This window comes from Chionomys nivalis, chromosome 8, assembly GCF_950005125.1.
Source record: "Chionomys nivalis chromosome 8, mChiNiv1.1, whole genome shotgun sequence".
In the NCBI taxonomy this organism is placed as follows: domain Eukaryota; kingdom Metazoa; phylum Chordata; class Mammalia; order Rodentia; family Cricetidae; genus Chionomys; species Chionomys nivalis.
In genome coordinates this window covers 69828576-69851384 of record NC_080093.1, presented here as the reverse complement: position 1 = coordinate 69851384, position 22809 = coordinate 69828576, and the positions used below count along the sequence as shown (strand labels likewise).

The 22809-nt window shown below is 49.4% G+C and overlaps 3 protein-coding genes across 4 annotated transcripts in view; all 3 read right to left on the bottom strand.

Moving 5' to 3' along the window:
• Positions 1-15904, bottom strand: part of Mvp (major vault protein) — a 30289-nt gene extending 14385 nt beyond the window's left edge. Inside the window, exons 1-3 of one of the 2 annotated variants that reach the window (XM_057779674.1) lie at positions 15825-15904; positions 2604-2753; positions 2265-2460 (exon numbers count right to left, since the gene is read on the bottom strand). In XM_057779674.1, coding sequence (XP_057635657.1) covers positions 2265-2460; positions 2604-2753; positions 15825-15826 — 348 coding nt within the window. In that variant the 5' untranslated portion in view covers positions 15827-15904. Of the gene's footprint in view, positions 1-2264; positions 2461-2603; positions 2754-5011; positions 5027-15824 lie in introns of those variants that run through there. The other variant, XM_057779675.1, reaches the window with a different exon arrangement.
• Positions 15905-16177: 273 nt separating this feature from the next.
• Pagr1 (PAXIP1 associated glutamate rich protein 1) lies at positions 16178-18558 on the bottom strand. Its single transcript, XM_057779659.1, has 3 exons — positions 17618-18558; positions 17375-17457; positions 16178-16607 (listed from the first exon to the last, which is right to left on the bottom strand). The coding sequence occupies exons 1-3, from the start codon at positions 18088-18090 to the stop codon at positions 16408-16410; spliced, it is 756 nt and encodes a 251-aa protein (XP_057635642.1). The 5' UTR covers positions 18091-18558; the 3' UTR covers positions 16178-16407.
• A 148-nt stretch (positions 18559-18706) lies between these two features.
• Prrt2 (proline rich transmembrane protein 2) lies at positions 18707-22312 on the bottom strand. The gene is made up of 4 exons (XM_057779658.1): positions 22141-22312; positions 20559-21501; positions 20049-20181; positions 18707-19893 (listed from the first exon to the last, which is right to left on the bottom strand). The coding sequence occupies exons 2-4, from the start codon at positions 21435-21437 to the stop codon at positions 19883-19885; spliced, it is 1023 nt and encodes a 340-aa protein (XP_057635641.1). The 5' UTR covers positions 21438-21501; positions 22141-22312; the 3' UTR covers positions 18707-19882.
• Positions 22313-22809: the final 497 nt, after the last annotated feature.

Genomic DNA, 22809 nt, shown 5'->3' with positions numbered 1-22809 from the left:
GAGGGAGGGAGGAAGGAAGGAAGGGAGGGAGGGAGGGAGGGAGGGAGGGAGGGAGGGAGGGAGGGAGGGAGGAAGGAAGGAAGGAAGGAAGGAAGGAAGGAAGGAAGGAAGGAAGGAAGGAAGAGGATGCACCCCTCCAACCTGACAAGTCTCATTAGATTCTAAAAATCTGGGGGAGGCCAGGTGTGGTGGCATGCTCCTTTAATCCCAACACTTGGAAACCATTGGACAGGTGAATCTTTGCCTTCTGTCTAGCCAGGATTACTATCTCAAAATAAAACAAAAATCTGAGGGAACTGAAAAGGTAGCTCAGTGTGTAACTCAGAGTGTAAGCTGCTAAGTCTGACCGCCCAAGTTTGATCCCCAGGACCCACATGGTGGAGAAGAGAACAAACTCTTGCAAGTTATTCTCTGACCTGCACATGTACTCTATCAGTGTGTGCTCATGTGCACACACACACACACATACACACACACACCACCACCACCATCACCACCACCACCATCATAATAATAATAAAATATCCTGTTCTTTAAAAAAAAAATTACCTGGAGTTGGAGATGGTGCTATATAGACCTGTAATCTGGGAGCCCGTGGCATGAGAATTGCCACAAGTTCAAGGCTAGTGTGGTCTACAGAGAGTTCTAGGCAAGCCAGGGTTACACGGTAAAGTAAGACTCTCTCAAAAACAAAACAAAACCAAGAACAAACAAACAAACAAAACAAAACAAAAAGCAAAGGCCAAGCAGCTGTCATGGTCACAGCAAAAGAGGAGGAGGTTGAATCAGAAAATGTCTCTCATGCCATCAGCAAATGCTGCCAGCCTCAAAGAAGGTGGCACCATGGAAGGCTGAATATTGATTCAAGATGGGACGACCCTTCTCTGTGACACCCCAGCCCTCCCGGTCTGAGTGTGGGGGGGGAGCGGTTAAAGTGAGGCAGGGATGGAAAGCTCTGCTCCTCACTCCAGGGCTTAGGTAATGAACTTAGCACTTCTTACTAAGCACAGGGCTTCTGCACCTACTGCTTCAAGCTCCCCTCACCTAGACCGGGACTTGACTAGTCGGAGTTAAGACAAGGGAATAGATTTTCTGTTTGTTTTTTGTTTTTCTAGGCAGTGTCTCACTATGTAGCTCTGGCTGTCCTGGACTTACTCTGTAGACCAGGCTGGCCAAGGCGTGCGCCACCACTGCTAAACTTCACTCGGATTCTTTAAGGATTGCTGTCTTAACCATTCCTCATTATTTTTAGTTTCATTGAATTTTTTATTGTATTTATTTCTCTCTGTGTACGCGTGCATGTGAGTGTTGATGTGCACGAATGATCATGCAGGTTCAGAAGTCTGGGGATAACTTACAGGAGGCGGATCTCTTCCCAGCACGGCTGTGGGGAGTGGATCTCAGGTTAACAGGCAAGTGCAGCAAATGCTTCTACCTGCTGTGACATCCCCCTGACCCCTCATTATTTCCCTGTGTTGTCCTTCCCCCTAGCTGTGTGTATCTCTGCGCTCTCCCGGAGTCCTGCCATTAGGCACTCAAGAGCGAAAGGCACTGATTAGGGCTTGTGGACAGAAAGCACTTGTCTAGCATACGCAATGCCCTAAGTTCTATCCTTAGCACTGTAAAAAGGGAACAGTTTAAAAGGGAGCTGGCTAGATTGCTCAGGGGTGAAGGCACTTGCTGCCAAGCCTGACGACCTGAGTTCAACCCCAGGACCCACATGACAGAGGGAGAGAACTGACTCCTGCAAGTTATCCTCTGACCTCCACATGCAATCGACAGCATGCATGCACACCCAGTAAATAAGTAAGTAAAATATAATGGTAGTATAAAAGGCACATGTCTGTAGAAAATCAGTTTAAAGGTATAAAATACCAAGCAGGCAGCTGGGCGGTGGTGGCGCACGTCTTTAATCCCAGCACTCAGGAGGCAGAGGCAGGTGGATCTCTGTGAGTTCGAGGCCAGCCTAGTCTATAAGAGGTAGTTCCAGGATGGGAACCAAAAGCTACAGAGAAACCCTGTCTCGAAAAATAAAAAAAAAAATTAAAAAAAAATAAAAATAAACCAAGAAGGTAAAGAGAGAACTATTAAAGAAATTTCAGCAGATTCCCCTGCTCGGGGGCTCAGGCCTGAGGACAACGTGGACGAGGGTCTGGCTGTGATGGTGGCTCAGGCCCTTTGTTTTCCCATCAGAAGGCAGTGAGGAGCCCTAGGAGCAGGGGCAGAGCAGATAGAGTTTGGCTCAAGGGAGGAAAGCCAAGTACCTTTTCCAACACTTCCCCTGGGTACAGAGGAAAGGGGTCCTGGGCCAGTCGGATCTCCTGGTCAGCATGGCGAAGTCGAACCTGCCCTGTGGTATCAAACAGCACCAAGTTCTGGGCGTCCCGGGACACAGGGTTGGCCACTATGCAGTAGTGGCGTGGGGGAACTGTCACCATGCGCACTGGGGCAAACAGTACCCTGTTGTGATGTAAGAAGGGATGTGAGGACCCAGGATGCTGTTCCAATGGAGGCAGCAAAAGCAAGAGAAGCCTCTCAGCCACCCAGGCAAGGGTCATTCCTGCCAGCCAGGCTCTCCTTAACTGGGACAGCTCCGCACCAACCTTTCATTGTCCTGCCGGATGTATGTCTTTGGTCCAACCTCCACACGGGACACATTGCTGTTTTGGTCCAGCACATGGATATAGTGATATGGAGGGATGCGGATGATGGCCTCTTCAGTTGCCATGGTGAATCCCAAGCCCCGGCCAAACCTGATTGCAGCATGGAGCAGGACAGGTGAAGAAGACAAAAGATAAACACAGGGCATTTGGGACAAGGCAGGGCAATTCACTCCTACTTCCTCCTCTTCTGTTTTTTAAAAAATAAAATATTTTATTTCATGTCATGTGTATTTGCTTACATGAGTTTATGTGCACCGCGTGTTTGTATGCAGAAGCCCCAGAAGCCAGATCCTCTGGAATTAGAATTAACGGTGGTTGTGAGCCACCACATGGGTGCTGGGAACTGAATTTGGGTCCTCTACAAGAGCAGTAAGTGCTCAAGTGAGCCGTTTCTCTAGCCCCTCTTTTTTTCCTAATTTTTATATATATATGTATATATATACATACGTATATATGATTTATTTTATGTGTATGAATGTTTTACTTGCATGTATGTATGTGTACCTGGTGCCCTACAGGGGTCAGAAGAGGGGTGTCACATCCCCTGGAGTTGGAGTTAGGGTAACTGTGAGCCATCCAATGTGGGTGCTAGGACGCAAACTTGAGTTCCCTGCACGCACTCTTCGCCTCTGAGCCGACTTTCAGCGCTGCTGCTGCTCCTCCTACGCCCTCTTCCTGCCTTGCCCCACTTCTGAGGTAGTCGGACTCTATAGCCTAGGCTGACTCTGAGCTCATGGTCTTCCTGTCTCAGTGTCTTGGAAGGAAAGGTAGGCTCTGCCACACCTGCTTCTCCTCTTCTTTGCCCCACCCTGGACCTCACCTCTGCTTGCTTCAGTTACCCCAGAGGTACTGCCACCTTTCCCTCAGTCCAGGCCACTCCCCACACACTACCTGTGGATCAAAGGTTCCCAGTTCCTGAGGTGCAGCAGGCCAAGCTGGGCAAGCCGATCAGGCTGGGACTATGCAGCCTTGTCCAGCACACGCTAGGGAGCCATGACTCTGTGAAGCTTGCTGGTTTCTCCAGCATCAAGCAGCTTTTTGTCCTGGCTGTGTTCAGATGTTTATCCGCACCCCTCCCCCTTCCTGTGCTCTAAGGAGCCCTGAGGTGAACCTTTCAGAAGTGGCCCCCATCACAGAAAAGACCCAAGTGCCACTCCCATGCAGCTGGTGGATTCATAATGCAGTGGCAAAGCCCTCTCTAGTCTCACCCTCTTTGGCTCTCCGGTCTGTGGATGCCCCAGCTCCCACTGTCAGGCTGCCACAGTAGGAGTTGGGGAGGAGAGGAAAAGAAGGCAAATGTCTTCTGCGTGCAAGAAACACATCTCAACCTCAAAGACAGACATCTCAGAGTAAAGTTAGGTTGGGAAAAAAATATACCAATCAAATGGACCTAAGAAACAAGCGGGTGTAGCTATCCTACTAAAATCAAACTAAAATCAGTCAAAAAAGACAAAGAAGGTCATTTCATATTAGTCACAGGAAAAATCCATCAAGAGAAAATTTCAATACTGAACATCTATGCCCCAAATACAAGGGCACCCTCATATGTCAAAGAAACACTTCTAAACCTTAAATCATACATTAAAACCCACACACTAGCTGGGCGATGGTGGCACATGCCTTTAATCCCAGCACTCGGGAGGCAGAGGCAGGCAGATCTCTGTGAGTTCGAGACCAGCCTGGTCTACAGAGCTAGTTCCAGGACAGGCTCCAAAGCCACAGAGAAACCCTGTCTTGAAAAACCAAAAAAAAAAAAAAAACAAAAAAAAAAAACCCACACACTAATAGTGGGAGACGTCAACGCTCCCCTCTCACCACTGGACAGGTCATCAGACAAAAAATGAACAGAGAAATAAGGGAACTAACAGATGTTATGACTTAAATGGACTTAACAGACATCTATAGAATATTCCATCCAAACAGAAAAGAATATACCTTCTTCTCAGCACCTCATGGAACCTTCTCAAAAAATTGACCACATGCTCAGTAACAAAACAAACCTCAACAAATACAAAAAAATTGGAATAACCCAATGTACCTTATCAGATCACCATGCTTTAAAACTAGAAGTCAACAGAAACACTAATTCCAGAAAATCCACAAACACATGGAAATTAAACAATGCTCACCTGAATCATCAATGGGTTAAGGAAGAAATAAAGGGAGAAATTAAAAACTTCCTAAAATTAAATGAAAATGACCACAAAACATACCCAAATTTATGGGACACAATGAAAGCAGTGTAAAGAGGAAAGTTCATAGCACTAAACGCCTACATAAAGAAAAATCCCACACTAGTGAATTAACAGAACATTTGAAAACTTTAGAACAAAAAGAAGCAAACTCACCTAAGAGAACTAGATGGCAGGAAACAATCAAATTGAGAGCTGAAACCAACAAAATAGAAACAAAGAAAACAATACAAAGAATCAATGAGACAAAGAGTTAGTTCTTTGAGAAAATCAACAAAATAGACAAACCTTTATCCAAACTAACCAAAAGGCAGAGAGAGAATCTTAATTAACAAAATCAGAAATGAAAAGGGGGACATAACAACAGACACAGAGGAAATACAGAGGATCATCAGGTCATATTTCAAAAATCTGTACTTCACAAAATTGGAAAACTTAAAGGAAATGAACAACTTTTTGGATAAATATCACTTCCCAAAATTAAATCAAGACCAGATACTCATAACTGCTGAAGAAATAGAAACAGTCATCAAAAGTCTCCCAACCAAAAAAAGTCCAGGACCAGATGGTTTCAGCTCAGAATTCTACAAGAATTTCAAAGAAGAACTAATACCAATACTCCTCAAATTATTCCACAAAATAAAAACAGAAGGAACATTCATTGCCAAACTCTTTTTATGAGGCTACAATTACCCTGATGCTCAAACCACAGAAAGGCATTACTAAGAAAGAGAATTACAGACCAATCTCACTCATGAACATTGATGCAAAAATACTAAATAAAATACTGGTAAATCGAATCTAAGAACACATCAGAACCATCATCCACCATGATCAAGTTGGCTTCATCCCACAGATGCAGGGATGGTTCAATATACAAAAATCCGTCAATGTAATCCACCATATATAAAAAAAGAAGGCAATGGTGGCAGTCGGTATCTACCCACTCCACTACCCCCCCCCTTTTTTTTCCGAGACAGGGTTTCTTTGTGTAACAGTCCTGGCTGTCCTGGCACTCACTCTGTAGACCAGGCTGGCCTCGAACTCACAGAGATCCACCTGCTTCTGGCTCCCAGGTGCTGGGATTAAAGGTGTGCACCACCACTACATGATTCCCACTCCATTTTTTTTTTTTTACCTCTGAATCCCAGGTGGTTTCATTCAGTGCTTGGCTTATTTGTGAATGTCACACACCCTTACCACTGCCCATCTTTATACCCAGCACCCCTTGGACTTTGGACAATTAAGGCAATTAAGTTTGCGAGGCAATACAGAGCCTTCATCCAGAAACTATACCTGAACTCTTTCTCCTTCCTTTCTTCCAAGTGCGTGTGTATGCGTGTGCATGCGTGTGTGTGCAGTGGCTGCAGAGAATACAAGAGAGCTTTGGATTTCCTGGTGCTAGAGACACAGGCAGTTGTGGACTGCTTAATATCAGTGCTGGGAACAAACTCCTGTTCCCTGCGGGAGTAGCAAGTGCTCTGAACTGCTGAGCCATCTCTCCTGTGCCTGGAAATATTCTGTCTTCTGTCTCTGGACTAGCCATATGTGCTTCTATTGAACATCTGGAATGTGGTTAGTGCATCTGAGAAAATAAAGTGGATTTTTTTCCCATTCATTTTGATAAGATTTTGAATCTTGTCATTTAGCCTAGGCTGGTTTTAAAGTCTCCATCTCCCGGCTTAAGCCTCCTGAGTGCTGGAGTTACACGCATGCTCCACCATGCTTGGGCAAAGCATTTTTGCTTCTGCAGAGTTGAGAATGTAACCTATGACTTGTTTGCACAAGCTGGGCACTGAGCTTCACTACTTCCTGTCCTGGTTAATCTTTTGTCAATTTAACACAAGCTACTAGTGTTGAGTCGGGCTGTGGTGGTACAACGCCTTTAATCTCAGCACTTGGGAAGGCGGAGGCAGGAGGATTTCTTTGAGTTTAAGGCCAGCCTGGTCTACAGAATGAGTTCCAGGACAGGCTCCAAAACTATACACAGAGAAACCTTGTCTTGAAAACAAAACAAAACAAAAAAGCTAATTTAAACAGGCCATTGTGACTGTTTGATGCCGTGTTGCCATTTGGATACTGTAGCGCTCAGTAGTTGTGACTCAGAGACTATGAGTCACTCGGGGTCGCACAAGATGTGCTGTTATCGGAACCAGAGCTCTGAGGCAATGACTGATTCTTTTTTTAAAAAAATTGTATTATTGTTGTTACTATTTTTAATTGTTCTGACAGAATTGAGGATTGATTTTCACAAATGCTAGACAAATTCTCTTTCTGGCACTGAGCTACATCCCAGGCTGGTCTTTTTTTTTTCTTTAAAGGTAGTTAGAAACACTGGCAACATTGCTTAGGGACCTGGATTCAGAAGACTTGGGTTGGACCAGGGACATGGCTCAGTCAGTAGAGTGGTTGCCTATGATGCCTGAAGCCCTGGGTTCAATTTTCAGCACCACAGAGACTGGCACGTGGCTTCCCTCTGCAGTCCCTGCACTCAGAAGGAGATCAGGAGTCTAAAGTTAGCTTTAGTTACACAGCAAGTTTGAGGCCAGCCTGGGGTTCATGAGACCCTATCTCAAGGCAAAAAGACAAAAAAGACAAAACAGCAACAGAAAACCATACAGGACGAAGTGTTTTTGTTTGTTGTTTGGGGTGTGTACAGGTGCATTGGAGACTACAGGTCAGCCTTGGGTGTTATCTTCAGGTGATGGCTACTACCTTTTTTTTTTTTTTTGAAATTTCTTAAATTTTATTTCGTGGGTGTGTGTGCCATTGTGCACATGTGACAGTCACGGGAGAACTTATGAAAGTAAAGTTGGTTCTTTCCTTCCTGTCATGGAAAATTATTATTTTTTTTTTTGAAAATTATTTTTAAGGTGTATTAGTTTTGCAATCCTGTACAATAAAAGAACTTCTGGAGGCATCACAACCCCTGACTTCAAACTCTACTACAGAGCTAAAGTACTGAAAACAGCCTGGTATTGGCATAAAAACCGACAGGAGGACTGATGGAACTGAAAGAAACCCGGATATTAATCCACACACCTTCGAACACCTGATTTTTTACAAAGAAGCAAAAAATATCAAATGGAAAAAGAAAGCATATTTAACAATGGAGCTGGCATAACTGGATATCAACATGTAGAAGAATGAAAATAGACCCATATCTATCACCATGTACAAAACTCAAATTCAAATAGATCAAAGACCTCAACATAAAGCCAGCCACACTGAACCTCACAGAAGAGAAAGTGGGAAGTACACTTGAATGCATTGGCATAGGAGATCACTTCCTAAATATAACCCTAATAGCACAGACACTGAGAGAAGCAATTAATAAATGGGACCTCCTGAATCTGAAAAGCTTCTGTAAAGCAAAGAACATGGTCAACAAGAAAAAACAACAGCCTACAGAATGGGGAAAGATCTTCACCAACCCCACATCAGACAGAGGTCTGATCTCCAAAATATACAAAGAACTCAAGAAATTGGTCATCAAAAAAAAATTAATCCAATAAAAAATGGAGTATAGACCTAAACAGAGAACTCTCAACAGAGGAATCTAAAATGGCTGAAAGACACTTAAGGAAATGCTCAACATTCTTAGTCATTGGAGAAATGCAAATCAAAACAACTCTGAGATTCCATCTTACACCTGTAAAAATGGCCAAAATCAAAAATACTGATGACAATTTATGCTGGAGAGGTTGTGGGGTAAAGGGAACACTTCTGCATTGCTGGTGGGAATGCAAGCTGGTACAGCCCCTTTGGATGTCAGTGTGGTTATTTCTCAGAAAATTAGGAAACAGCCTTCCTCAAGACCCAGCAATACCACTTTTGAGTATATATCCCAAGGATGCTCAATTGTACCACGAGGACATGTGTTCAGCTATGTTCAGAGCAGCTTTGTTTGTCATAGCCAGAACCTGGAAACAACCTAAATGCCCCTCGACTGAAGAATGGATAAGGAAAATGTGGTACATTTACACGATGGAGTACTACATAGCAGAAAAAAATAACGACATCTTGAATTTTGCAGGAAAATGGATGGAGCTAGAAAACATTATTTTGAGTGAGGTAACCCAGATCCAGAAAGACAATTATCGCATGTACTCACTCATAGGTGGTTTTTAAACATAAAGCAAAGATGCCGGGCGGTGGTGGCGCACGCCTTTAATCCCAGCACTCGGGAGGCAGAGGCAGGTGGATTGCTGTGAGTTCGAGGCCAGCCTGGTCTACAAGAGCTAGTTCCAGGACAGGAACCAAAAACTACGGAGAAACCCTGTCTCAAAAAATAAAAAAATAAAAATAAAAATAAAGCAAAGAAAGCCAGCCTACAAACCACAATCGCAGAGAACTTAGACAACAATGAGGACACTAAGAGAGACTTACATAGATCTAACCTACATGGGAAATAGAAAAAGACAAGATCTCCTGAGCAAGTTGGGAGCATGGGGACCATGGGAGAAGGTTGAAGGGGAGGGGAGAGGCAGGGAGGGGAGCAGAGAAAAATGTAGAACTCAATAAAAATCAATAAAATTTTTTTAAAAAAATGTATTAGTTTTGTTTATGCTGTGGAACATTTGGTTAATGATGTAAAGCTGTGTTGCTTTTGTTTATGCTGCATTTGTTTAACTCTGAAGCTGTAATTCTTTGCCTGTCTAAACACCTGATGGTCTAATAATAAAGAGCTGAACAGCCAATAGTGAGAGACAGGTGCAAGGATGGGCGGGGCTGGCAAGCAGAGAGGACAAATAGGAGAAAAACCAAGGAGGAACAAGGAGAGAACAAGGAGAAGAGGATGTCAGGGCCAGCCACAGTCAGCCAAGGAGTAAGATGTGCAGAAACAAGAAAAGGAAAAAGCCTAGAGGCAAAAGGGAGGCGGGATAATTTAAGCTAAGGAAAGCTGGCTAGAAATAAGCCAAGCTAAGCCTGGGCATTTATTTATAATTATTAATAAGCCTCCATGTGTGATTTATTTTGGGAGCTCGGTGGTGGGTCCCCCCAAAAAGCCAAAAGCGTAAAACACCACACAACACCTCCACCGCGTGGCTCAAACTCAATTTATCATGCTTAGCAGGAAGGACCTTCACCTCATCTCTCCTGTCTCACCTTGGTTCTTCTGAGACAACAAAACAAACCAAAACACCTCTTGGGAAGATCCGAGGCTGCCAGTTCCAGCGGGCTAGCCGACCACCAAGCTCCAGGGATTTGTCTGTCTTCACTTTGTAGTCACAGAGTTTAGCTTTTACTTAGGTGCTGGGGACTAAATTCGGAACCTTTCACTTAAAGGACAAGCACTTTAAACTGAGTCCTTCCCTGGCCCAGGGTTATAGTTTCCATTCCAAGCTTTTCTGCTATGCTTCTCACGCAAGAGGGATGCTGTGTTGCTTAACCTCAAATGGTGAAAAAAATCAAGTCCTTCCAGAAGCTGCTTTGGTGGGGATTTTGCAACACATACAGTAACTAACACACTGCCTCCTTCTTTAACCTTGCAGCCGTGTTGGGATTTGACCCAGATGTTTTCCTAGGCTCCCTTTTCATAGGAGGCCAAGTTTCTTAATTCTCTGGAGTAGTTGTTCCGGTTTCAGTGCTTGCCTTCCGTCTTCCGGATTCTGTGCCCACTCTCATCCCTCTGCCTCGAGCCCTCAGCTGTGCTTGGCCTCTTTTCTAGAAAGCTGCTCCAGGACATGAAATGGAGCCCTGTTCTAGGGGAGCAACGCTCAAGGCTTTGGAAGGTTGGGGCCACAAAAACTGTGACTCTAACTTTTTTTCTCTCTCTCTCTCTCTGAATAGCTTTCTCTAACCTGGAACTCACTATGTAGACCAGGCTGGCCTCGAACTCACAGAGATCCGCCTGCCTCTGCCTCCCAAGTGCTGGAATTAAAGGCGTGCGCCACCACATTCCAGTGGGCGACCTTAGACAAGGCTTTTGCTCTTCTATCTGCCTCCTCAATGACAAAATTGTCCTGACCGGCAGTCTTTTCCCGGCACTGTGATTGCGTGTTTGTACAGAAAGCACTCAGAGCCAAGTCTGGCTTTTCACCAGTGCTGTGTTTATTACTGAGAATAGACACATGGCTCAAGGCCCGGTTTTCCTAACCCAGAGAGGGGTGTGGTTGGGGCCTCCTTCCCCACCTGGCATTAGGGCTCAACCCTCGCTTGTCTGTTGGTGAGGAAGGAGGTTGGTTAGCCTTGCACTGCCAGCCTAACCAAGCCCTAGGGGCACAGCAATGCAGAGCGACTCTCCAGGGGCTCCTCTGCAGGGACACTGGAAAGGTTTCGCCAGGAAACCAGATGGGACAAGAGGAAGGGCCTGGGATACCAGCAGGGTTCGGAGGCCCCACCTGGAAGAAGGGCGCTGTAGAAAGTCCTCTGAGGTGGGGGTCAGCTCCAGGCACAGCCGCTATTGGCTCCTCGTTGTACAATGCTCCACTCCCCAAGACTGAGGCCTCTCCACCATCTGTCACCCCAGCTGGGAACAGTCAGGGGGCCTGAGAGCCTCTCCCAGCTCGGTGACTCAGCAAGAGCCTCCCTCAAAGTTAATCAGGCTAGGTTCAGGCTTTGTTCTGAAGCCAAGCCCTTGCTTCAGTAAAAGGATCCCATTTCATCCCCCTGTCCACGCCCCTGCCACGCCCCACAGTTGCGTCTTCCGCGAAGACCACCAGTCAAGTCCCTCGGAGCCCACACAGCCCTTATGTCCCCAGCACGGGATTCGTGACCAGGCGCAGACTCTAGTGGCTTACTGGATAATATGTACAGTTCCAGGTTTTTATTTCCGTTAAGTCACGGCCCTCAAAAGACAGCGGTATGCTGGGCGTGGTAGCACTTGACTTTAACCTCAATATTCTGGAGACAATATACCTGGCTCTGAGGTGGAGGCCAGCCTGGTCTACAGGGTGAGTTGCAGGTCAAACAGGACTACATAATGAGACCTTGACTCAAAATAAATAATAAGCCAGGGTTAAGGACCCTTGGATGCATCTGTGTGTGGTTATATACATGCGAGTGCCCGGAGTTAGCTTGGGTCCTCAGCAGGAGCAGGCCCTTAGCAGCCAAGCTATGTCCCCCGGAGATTCTTAAAGCCCTATAAATCTGGGGATTTGGATTTTTTTGGTAGAGGGTAGGGTCTGAGCACCAATATTTTTAAACATTCTTTACAATGTCTCAAAGACTGAGAGCCACTCTGGAGGTGAAGGTGACCCCACTAGTCCAGGCTAGCCTGGTTTACACAGATGTCAGGGTGTGGGGGAAGCTGGGCCTAGGGGTTCAGACCTGTCATCCCAGCACTCAGGAAGTAGGCAGAGACTACAGTTTGAAGGACTGAGCCAGGTAGCAAGTTTCAGTTAGCTGAGTGTACTCAAAGCTTCTATCTTAAAAACACACCAGAACCAGGTGTGGTGGCTCACACCTTTAATTCCAGAGCTTGGGAGGCTCAGGTAGGTGGATCTCTGAGTTGGAGGCCAGCCTGGTGAAGGAAGAAAGTTTCAGAGCAGCCAGGGCTACACAGGGAAACCCTGTCTCTAAGAACCAAAACAAAACCTCAGCAGCAGGAAATGTCTATCAGGGTTCTGTCATAGCTACCGTGGCTCTGAACGACTGGCAACGGAACTTCTGCAGGACTGAAAAATGGCTGTCCTGAAGCTACAGGTTTGTGGCCAGAGGGGTGGTGGTGGAGAAACCCATCTTTTTGTTTATTTGTTTTCTGAGATAGGATGTCTCTCTGTGTAGCCCTGGCTGTCCTGGAACTTGCTCTGTTTATCAAGCTGGTCTCAAACTCACGGAGATCAGACGGCCTCTGCCTCCGAAGGTGCGCACAGCCATCACCTGTTGGGGGAGCATCCATCCTAAGCACACCAAGCTCAACAAGCCAGACGGCATCTGGAGTGCAGAGATTTTTCCTCCCTTCTTTGGGGCTATCTGATCCAGGGTAGCACTGAGCCAACTGTGAGGCTCATTGACAATGACCTGAATCCTCATACCCGCCCTGTGACATTCCAGTTTGAATAGCCTCCCTCCTGTGGATAATAGTTCCAATTGCCCTGCACTTCCTAGTTTAAGCTAACGCTACCAAAGTTCACTAGGTCACTTCGTGGTAGGGGGACAGCTTGGTGGCCTCATCATGTGCCAAGGTGCTCTGCCAGCCCAGAACTTTGCCCCCAAGATGTTACAAATAAATGCCAATCACCAAAGGTGAGTGTGTAGAGTAGAATGGGCTCAGAACTTCTTATCTAGGGCCAAGTTTTCTCTCCCGGACAACTCTTGCCTGGGACTTTCTTCTTTTTCTTTTTTTCTTTTTAACTTTTCAGTCTGTGAGTGTACATATGAGGAACAGGTGGCTGTGGAAGTCAGAAGAGGACATCCAATCCCTCAGAGTTAAAGCAATTGTAAACCACCATGTGGATGCTGAGAATTGAACTCAGGACCTCTGAAAGAACAGTGCTCCTAACCCCAGAGCCATCTCTCTAGCCACTGCCCCCCCCCCACCAACACAAATACTCTGTTTTTTAAGAGTCTTTTTTTTTTAAGGAGTCTTTATATATATATATATATATATATTTATTATGCATACAATATTCTGTCTGTGTGTATGTCTGCAGGCCAGAAGAGGGCACCAGACCTCATTACAGATGGTTGTGAGCCACCATGTGGTTGCCGGGAATTGAACTCAGGACCTTTGGAAGAGCAGGCAATGCTCTTAACCATTGAGCCAGGGCGGTGGTGGCGCAAGCTTTTAATCCCAGCACTCGGGAGGCAGAGGCAGGCGAATCTCTGTGAGTTCGAGACCAGCCTGGTCTACAAGAGCTAGTTCCAGGACAGGCTCCAAAACCACAGAGAAAGCCTGTCTCGAAAAACCAAAAAAAAAAAAAAAAAAAAAAAAAAAACAGTTTTAAATTCATACATGAAAACCAACATATAGAGAAAAATTAAAAGAAAACTGAATAATTCTTAACCACTGAGCCATCTCTCCAGCCCCTTTTAAGAGTCTTATTTTGCTGGTAGGCTGGCCTTGAACTTGGGATAAAACAATCTTCATGCCTTTGTTTCCCAAGTAGATGAGACTAGGGGTTCACATGCTCCCCCATATCTGGCTTCTGGCTGACATTTAAGCCTATCCACACTGTCTCCCAGGCTTTACTGGAACTTGGATCTGAGGCATAACCAACTCCTACTTGGAGTAACCCAACCCACCACGGGTTAAACATCTTTGACTGATTCATTGTAACCTGAGCCATCAGGGTCTAACTCAGTCATTCTGCTCTGGAAGGTTGACCAGGCAGGCGTCCGTGTCACCATCACTAGAGGCAGTATGGCTTGTGAGGCCATGGGACGCAGAGAATATGGGTGGGGTTGTTGCTGTTCAGGAAACAACACCAATAGACATTCAAAGGTAAAAGCATTTTCCATAGCCTGAACTAGTGCCCTGGCTACACGAGAAGCTGGGAGTGGGGCATTCACCACAGGAGGACTGAGCAACCAGCACCTAGGCACAGAAGGTAATAGCTGTCCTGCCCAACGGCCCCACCTCAGGGCAGGGTAGATATATACCAAAGGCATAAAGAAGACAGTTTCCGGGAGAGCCATCCAGTGCTCCTGTGATGGCCAGCCCTTTTCTCTGCCCCAAGGGTCATCAGGTAGGAAGCTGAGAACAGCTAGCTGCCTCAATTACCATCTCCTACCAGAGTTGGGCTCCAATCAGAGATCCCAAGGCCCCAGAATCACAGGCTGGTTGTCTAACTGAGCTTACTGTTCTCACTTTCTCTTTCCCAGAGACACTTGTCCTCACTAAACTCTGTACCTTCTGGAAATCAAGCTACCCTTCTGATGGTCCTGCTAGCCAGTGCTCAAGTGACTGGCCAAGGCCGGTTCTGTTGGCACAGCCCTGCACAGGGCAGCAGGAAAGCTTCTACAACTGGTAGAGAAGGGAACCGAGAGGGTCAAGTCACATGTCAGTCATTCAAGAAGAGAAAGCAGAGCCTGAGTCCTCAGGGAGTGAGGGCAGGGAAGTAAGATCAAAGATGGAGTCTGAATGGAAGCTGTAACTTTTTCTAATTGGCTTTTGTTATTTGAGACAGGATCTTACACTGTAGCTCAGGCTGGGTAGCACTATGTAACTCAGCCTGGCCACAAACCTCTGGAGACCCTTACTTCAGCAACTCAAGTGCTGGGATTAGAGGCGTGAACTGTGTCTGGCAAGGTTCTCCCGTTTGCTTTTTCTTTTTCTCTTTCTTTTCTTTCTTTTCTTTCTTTCTTTCTTTCTTTCTTTCTTTCTTTCTTTCTTTCTTTCTTTCTTTGTTAAAAAAAGTGTGCTCAGGGCTAAAAACAGGGTCTTGGGTATGTGATTATGTAGTGAAGCTGAGTTACACCCCATCCACCAGTTTGTAGAGTCCTTGCCTAAAATGCATGAAGCCCTAAGTCTGAGGCCCCGCACCGAACAAAACTGGTAGTGGTAGCAGACATCTCTGTCAGCATTCATTCAAGAGGTGGAGGCAAGAGGATCAGATGTTCAAGGTCATCCTGGGCTACAGAGAGAGTTCAGGACCACTTAGGAAACAGGAGACCCTTTCTCATAAAAATAAAAGCCAACGACACAAACCAGAAACAAAAAGGTGGGGGCCTCCCACATGAGGCTTGGAGCTTCTGGCCTCAAGGCATCCTTCTGCTTCAGCCTCCTGAGCAGGTCGCTTATACATGTGTGCAGCTGGGCCTGACCAAAGTACCCCTCACCTCCAATCAGGGAGGCTTAAGGTTTGGGGGGATGATATTGGCAGGGCGTTTCAAAACCCAGAACAGTACTAGAAAGTGAAACCTCCCAAGGCAGAGCTGCCAACACCCTCCTTCCTGCCCTTTGTAACTAAGGGGTTCTGCCCCCCCCCCCCCCCAAAGGCACTGGAGAGCAGGAGCATTAGAGAGTCATGGGCCAAACACCTACTCTGGGGGTCCTGCCCGGGGCGGGCAATCCCATACTCACATTTAGCTGTGTAGCTAGCTGGCTGCTGCCCGCTGGAATTTCCCTCACCAACTCTGGGGATGACTTCCCCATAGGGCTGGACAGGCAGGGGTGGAGCTTAGATTTAAAGGGCCCTGCAACTGGATCCTTTCCCCCACCAGGCTGCTTCTGAAGACACTAGGGCTGGGTCCACACTCAGCAGCAATTTCTGCCTCAGTACCATCTGGTGGGACTGGACTGAGACTGAGAAGGGTCGGAGGACCTAAGCGGAGGTCGCTATGGTGATGGCTGGGTACACTGTTGCCCTATCTGACTTCAATATCCCAGTGTGGAGGAATACAGCTGTTTCCGCCCAAGTGAGAACAATTGCCTGGGTCCAGTGGAAGTCTCTGCTAAGAAAAGACCATTCTGTATCTTTTATTAAGACTCAGCAAACCCAGCTTAGAACTGCAGGGAGACATTCAACAGAACACACTCTCCCTCAAGGCACTGCACTGGGAGCTTGAGGCTTTCCTCGGTGACAAGTTTCCCAGAGTCTGGGCTGGGAAAGGCTGGCCACACCCAGCAGTAAAGGTCTGCACCTGCAGGCCATGGCAGCCAACAGTCAGTACTTCCGCTGTCTGGGGAAGAGACTGCTCCCCGAGGATCGGAGTGGAGGGCTGGCAGGGCTGGGACCCTCTGAGTCTAGGCTGAAGAGGTCTCTCCCAGTCCGAAGGATCTGTTCCTCTAGTTTCTTATGCCGCTTCATGTCGGAGAGGACCTTATCCAGGCGGGCCTCGCGTTTCTGGCTCCGGGCTGCGCTCCCTAAGAAGGTAGGAAAAACAGGACAAGATTGAGGCAGTGAGCACCTCCCTGCCCCCACTCGTAGAGACTTTGTTGGGCACATTTATGTTAGGCCTCTGCACAGAGGAGCTAATGCTTCAGGCTAGGCCAAACACAGATGACTGACCCCCATAATGCGATGCCTAGGGGACATACCTAGCAGGGGAGGCTGGGGGGTGTGTGCAAAGGTCCTGGGGCACTGGGGTGGAGAGCGGACAGACAGACTCTCCCTGGACATGCTCGTCCTCCCTACAGTGGAATCGTCTGGAGAACTATAAGCAGAGAAATGACAGGACTTCACCTAAAGGGACTACTCTGGCAGCGGAGCCAGAAGCAGGGAGACTGTGGACACTGTGGAGCAAGGGAGCGATGGTGTTAGAGGTAGATCTGTAGAAGTGGAGCTAATAATGGAACTTGCCGCTGGCTGGACCAGTTGGGAGAGAACTTAATGACTCTGAGAGTAAATTCTAGGAAGGCACATGAGCTGGGATAGTGGGTCAGTGCTGGTGATGGACACAGCACTACATAATTGTGTTCTGGGCAATAATGACCAGGGGACTTTGGATTTCTGGGAAGACGAAAGGAACAGGAAATCTGGTGGGAAGGTCTGTGGGTCTCTTCCAGGGAAGTAAGCACTGACCTAAGCCAGCGACCCTGCCACCGTGTCTGCTCCTTCCTGCAGCTGGTGTACCACTCTGGGGTACGCAGAAGCCCCTTACCTCCCCTCAATTCTTCCCTCTTACTCGTACCTGGCGTACGTCTCCTGTCAATCAGGGAGTCCTTCGGTGTCATGGGCTCATCGTCAAAGTCAAATTCTGTAGGCATGTGCGGCCTGAGACAGGGTGAACAGAGAACGAGGGTGAGGGAGGCCCTCCCAAACACCTACAGGTACACCCCCGCCTGCTGGCTCGTCCTTTACCGCTCTCCCCTCCCTCCAGTTTCTGTGCTTAGGAGAGTGGTCCCAGGGACAGCGTTTAAAGTTATGGCCTCACTTTTCCTCCTCCTCCTCTTTGGCCTCCGGCTCCTCATCTGATCTCTCCTCTTCACTCTGGGCTTCAGGAGTAGGGGGCCGGCGGGGCAGGATCTCTGCTTGAAGTTCCAGAGTACCTTGGGCTGCCAGCAGTTCATAGAGTCGCTGGATTTCGGAGGGTGGGGGCATCCAGGACTGCCCATTGGCCGGCAGCTCCACCTCCTCATCGCTGCAGGGCACGCACCAGTCTTCGGATTCTCCCTCGGCGCGCTCGTCGTCCGCAGCGCCGGGAGCTTCTAGTGCCTCCTCAGCCCTGGATCCCTTACGCCCGGGCTCCTCCTGACCTCCTTGCCCCTCTTCCTCGGCCTTACTAGCCGAGACGGAGGGACCTCCGGTGTCCTCCACCGCCAGAGCCTGGAGGCCGGAAGTCACTTCCCCTTCTTCAGACAGAGGCGCCGCTGTGCTGCCTGCAATGGTTCCATGGCCCAAGGACATAGAGCACTAGGGAAGCCCAGCAATATAGGAGAGTCTGGAGTACCAAACCAGGGTGCCTCCCCAAAAGGATTGCGATCCCACTGGGTTTTACGAAATCTGCAAGCAGTCAGTCCAACACTGACTGCGGCCAGAGCACCGTCCCCAGGAGGGGGCGCTCAGATCCCGGCAAGGACAGACCCCACCCCACGGATCCAAATCCAGAATCCTGCCGTTCCCGGGGACCCGCAGAAACCACGCTCGGAGCTGGAAAGGGAAGGGTCTGTTTTCTCGCTTTCACATCGCCCTCTCCAACACCGGGACGGGAGTCATTTCCTTGGACCTCGCAGACCTAGTTCGCGTCAACTCAGCGGCCGTACAAACCTGGAGCTAAAACCCGCCTCCCAGGCTGCGCAGGGTCGCAGCACGCAGGCGCAGAGAAATGGCGCGCGGAGACTCCACTCAAAGCTACTCGAAAGAGGAAAGAGAAAGCTTGCGCATGTGCGGTAGGCCCGTAGGCATCACTAGCTTCGGCCCACACTAAAGATGGCCACTGCGGCAGCGCATGCGTATTTCGTTCACTAGTGCCTGCCAGAAAGCAGTGCCTTGGCTCTGCAAACGAACACAGGGACCAACTGAGGCGAGTCTCATGCATTCTCTGTTTATTGGTTTTAAAACTCATGCAGCATTCAGCATACAAAAAGGGAGACTCAGTTTAATTGTTTTTAAAAGGAATTTTAGTTTCCCCCAACTTTTTTTAAAGAAACAAAAACCCCCACCAACTCCGAAATGCATCGCAGCTGGCTCCCTGCCTCCTCAGAGGGCTGTCACGTGCAACAAACCTCCCTCATCCTCTTAGAGAATAATCACAGAGCTCCTCCACCCCTCCCTCGCTCCCTGTAGCTGGGAACTTTGGTCCTTTTCTTTTTCTTTTCAAATACGCCTGTTTACAAAGCAAGTGAATGGCCCAAACCCCTCAGACCTTCAAACAGGAAACTCAGGTTATAATTAAGCCCAAATGGGCATGTCAACTCAGGATGACCCTTCAGCCACTGCGGCACTCATATCTCCCCTGGATGTTCAGAATAAGGACTTCCACTCTGGTGCAAGTCCCCCAGGAGAGGCCTGGTTGGCCAACTTTGCGACCCAATAGGCACCTTAGGGATTGGGGTCAGGGTATGTATGGTCTGGGCCCGGGGGGTCCCCAGCAGAGAACAGTCAGAGCCCCTAGTTAGGCAGTCCGCTTCCCACACCGTCCTTCCTCCCTCAGCCTGACCTAAGTACTGCAGTTTTTGCAGACTAAATGGTGGCAGGAGGGTTGAAGATGGGGAGATGAGAAGGCAGAAGGGGTCAGGGGATGTGGCAAGGGGAAAAGGTGTTAAGGAAGGGAAGGGAAGAATGGGTTAGATACCAAGACAATGAAAGTTAGGAGGTCAAGGTTAATTAAAAGTGCAGAGGATTCCAGAGGCAGGAACAAGTGTTGGGGGGAGGGGGATGCAGAGGTGCGGAGTACAATTTGGATGTTCAGGAGGCTTCCAGAAGTGCAGAGAGGTTTTTCAGAGTGCAGGGTTAGGGAGGCCAAGAGGCAGGAGGGGAGATCCGCAGGCAAAAGTGCAGGGAGAAAGGAAGCCAATGGCTGGCAGTGGAGCCTGGCAGGATGCAGGAACAGGACATAAGCTGTAAACAAGGCTGCTCAGGCTCCCTTGGTCCCTAGGGATGGGGGCCAGGGCCATGGACTGGGCATCCCCCAGGATAGGGATGGACCCAAGACAGCTCCCAACAGGAAGAAAAGTCTTGGAAGGCAGGGCAGAGCCCCTCACTTATACACTGTGGGAGAGGAGAGGGAAAGACAGACAGGGAAAGAGACAGGAAGAGACAAAGGAATAGGGAGAACAGACAGGAGAGAGCAGGGCCAGGGGTTAGTAAAGCTGCCCTTGTCAACCCTTCCACTCCTCCCTTTCCTGTCCCCGACCCCCACTCACCGCCCAAGTTGATGACGCAGGAGGCGATGATGATGAGGACCCCCCCCACCAGCGCCACGATGCTTAAGAGCTTGGCTACTCGGCCCAGACGTTGAGCCCCATCCACGTCCCCCTGTTGCAGGCTGTTCCGGGACTAGGGTGAGGGTGAGGGGTTTGGAGGTATCATGGCCCAGGTCAGCAGGAGCCGGCCCAGCAGGGATCAGGTGAGAGTCCAGAGGAAGGAGGTCAGCCCCGTGGGGTTAAGAAAGGAAGGATTGGGAATGCAGGAGGAAGAGGGCACAGGTCAGCAAGGTTATAGGAAACATCTTTCTAGTCCCCCTCCCTCGCTTGAAGGGGCAGAGCAGGAGCGGCTTGGAAGGTTAGGTCCTGGGGAGAGGCAAGCAAAGGCCCAGAAAGTGGGATCCATGCAGAGAGAGGTGAGGGAAGGTGTCATTATCGGGGCTCTCTTCTGGCACTGGCAGGAAGTTGGGAGCCACAGTATCCCTGGGGCCAGGGTCCCTTGGGGCTCACCATGACGGCATAAGCGAAGGCCACAATGTTGACAGGCCACATGGGGCAGAAGCAGGACAGGATGGCAAGGATGATGTAGTCCCGGGGTTTCTGGGTGCCATCACCCCCTTCCACCCCAGGCCCTGCCAGCTGGGAGCTGGGATGGCGGCTCAGGCTACCTCGTGGAGATCCTGGGTGCCCACTATGAGCCCTTCCTATTCTGTCCTCCTCGACCAGCTTCTGCAGCACACGAGGGGGAGCCCCATTGGCTGGTGGTGTTTTAGTTGAGGGTGGCGAGTGAGGCTCGGGGGCTGGACCCTCTTCCCCATCACCAGCCTGAAGGGGAACCACTGCTCCATTTTCTTGCTTTTCCCCTATACTTTCCGTCAGGATCTCAGGGGTAGGGTCCTCTTGGGTGGGGGCCTCTGGCTGAAGGGGTAGTTTAGGAGAAGGCTGGGGAGCTGGCTGAGGGTCTGACTGGAAAGCAGGCTCTGAGACTGACTCAGGAGGGGCTGCAGACTGCGGCTCAGACCCCTGCTCTGCTGCGGCTTCTTTCCTCGCATCTGGCTTGGGTGCTGGCTCTTGGCATGCCTCGCTGGGGCTGGGGCTGGCCTTGGATTCTTCTCTTGGGTTTAAACTGAGGTCTGTGACCTGGGCTGTTTCGGGGGCCTCAACTGGGGTCTCTCTGGTTTCTGGGGCCAGCTCAGCCTTAGGCCCTGAGTCCACAGGGGCTGCAGTGATACCTGGGCCTGGCTGAAGGGCCTCTGGCTGGTCTGGAATCTCTGCTACAACCTGGGCAGGACCTAGTCCAGTTTCAGAATGATCAGGTTCTTCTCTCTGGGTCTTGGAACTATCTTCTACCCCCTTCATTTCAGGGACCTCAGAGCTGCTGGCTGCCATCTTAGAGAAGGGAGATAGGAGAGGGCCCGTGGGGAAGAGGAAACAGCAGTGACAGTGGCAAATCCTGGAAGAGGAGGAGACAGGTTTGGTGAGGAGGAAGAGGGCTCTCATCACCAAGGGCCAAGGCTAGCCTGTACTGTCCTTATGGAGAGGAGGAAAAGTTGGAGTTCCCTTTGCTTTGAGGTGGGACACCCTTAGTGGAGAAGTGTTCTACCTAAAGTCTGCTTGGAGAGTCCCGGGAAGACAATCCCCTTTTAAACAGAACCGCCCTAGGTCTGTTCCTGAATCCATCCAACATAGCCAACAAGACCCAGACTCTCCAATCCCACCTCGAAGGTACCCCAGCTCATCAAAATCTGTGCATATAACCGACACTCCAACAGGCAGACAGAGAACCCCACACATTCTGTTCCTTTTGTGCCCTTCCCTCCTTTCTGGGCGCCACCTGAGCAGTGCAGGGTTTTCCTGCTGCGCATTTGGGCTCAAATATCCCCCCACACACCTCCTCCCCGCCCCTTTCTAGAGAGACCTAGCATCTTGTCCGTCCCTTCTCAGCCCTTCTTTTAGGGGTTCCCTTGCTGCCTTCAGAGAGGCCGAGGGGGAGGGGATCTTCTCCCGATGGCATGGCGCACCCAGCACCACCCTCTAGTTCGCCTGGCACCTGCATTCCCATGCCACCCAGCTGTCTGTCGTCCACTCCTACCAGCGGCCTCAGTTCGTCCCAGTCTCATCCGCTGCCAACCTCGGGACTGCTCCTGCGTCCCGCCGCCACTGCTGCTGCAGCAGCCGCAGACCGGGAGGGAACAAGTCTGTGAGCAATGAAGGGAGGTGGCGGATCTCCCCTCCTCTCTCCTCCGGGTTTGCTCGGCCCTTCTTCTCTGGTCCCCTCCCCTAAGCTGCACTGCTGCCGCGCCGCCCCCGCCCCTAGCACGCCTCCTGCCCCTCCCGGACAGCACAAGGGAGCCTCGTGCCAGCTCTGTGTTACCTGGGTAACCAGCCCGGGGACCACTCGAGCCCCCTCCCTGCCCTTTCTCACGCGCATCTCCTGGTGGGGCACCCCCTTCCCAAGTCCTCGGCCCCTCCCGCCAACGGTCACCGGGGGATCCTGGCAGAGACCTGGGTTTGTGAGGAGGCCGACCAGTGAAGACTGGGAGGAGACACCCTGAGCAGCAAAGATGGGTTAAGGAGACAGCTCTAAGTCTGGGGCGGCTGCAGGGGTACCGCGTCGGGTTTCAAGAGAGGGGAGCCTGCAGAACTGAAGCCTTGCTACTCCAGGAAAGCAACAGCAATGCCTGATGAAAAGCTTAAGGGAGGGTTTATGGAAAGGTCTGAACAAAACCCAGAAAGAAATTCCAGCAAGCTAGGCAGATGC

What these genes read in the sequence shown, in the direction of transcription:
- Pagr1 (XM_057779659.1), bottom strand. Translation starts at nt 18,090, where the DNA reads ATGTCCTTGGGCCATGGAACCATTGCAGGCAGCACAGCGGCGCCTCTG. An exon ending in AAAGAGGAGGAGGAGGAAAA is followed by an intron (nt 17,458 to 17,617) that starts GTGAGGCCATAA and finishes ACCCTGTCTCAG; the next exon opens with GCCGCACATGCCTACAGAAT. An exon ending in TGACAGGAGACGTACGCCAG is followed by an intron (nt 16,608 to 17,374) that starts GTACGAGTAAGA and finishes CTACCTTCTTAG; the next exon opens with GGAGCGCAGCCCGGAGCCAG.
- Prrt2 (XM_057779658.1), bottom strand. Translation starts at nt 21,437, where the DNA reads ATGGCAGCCAGCAGCTCTGAGGTCCCTGAAATGAAGGGGGTAGAAGAT. An exon ending in CCTTCGCTTATGCCGTCATG is followed by an intron (nt 20,182 to 20,558) that starts GTGAGCCCCAAG and finishes CCCTCACCCTAG; the next exon opens with TCCCGGAACAGCCTGCAACA.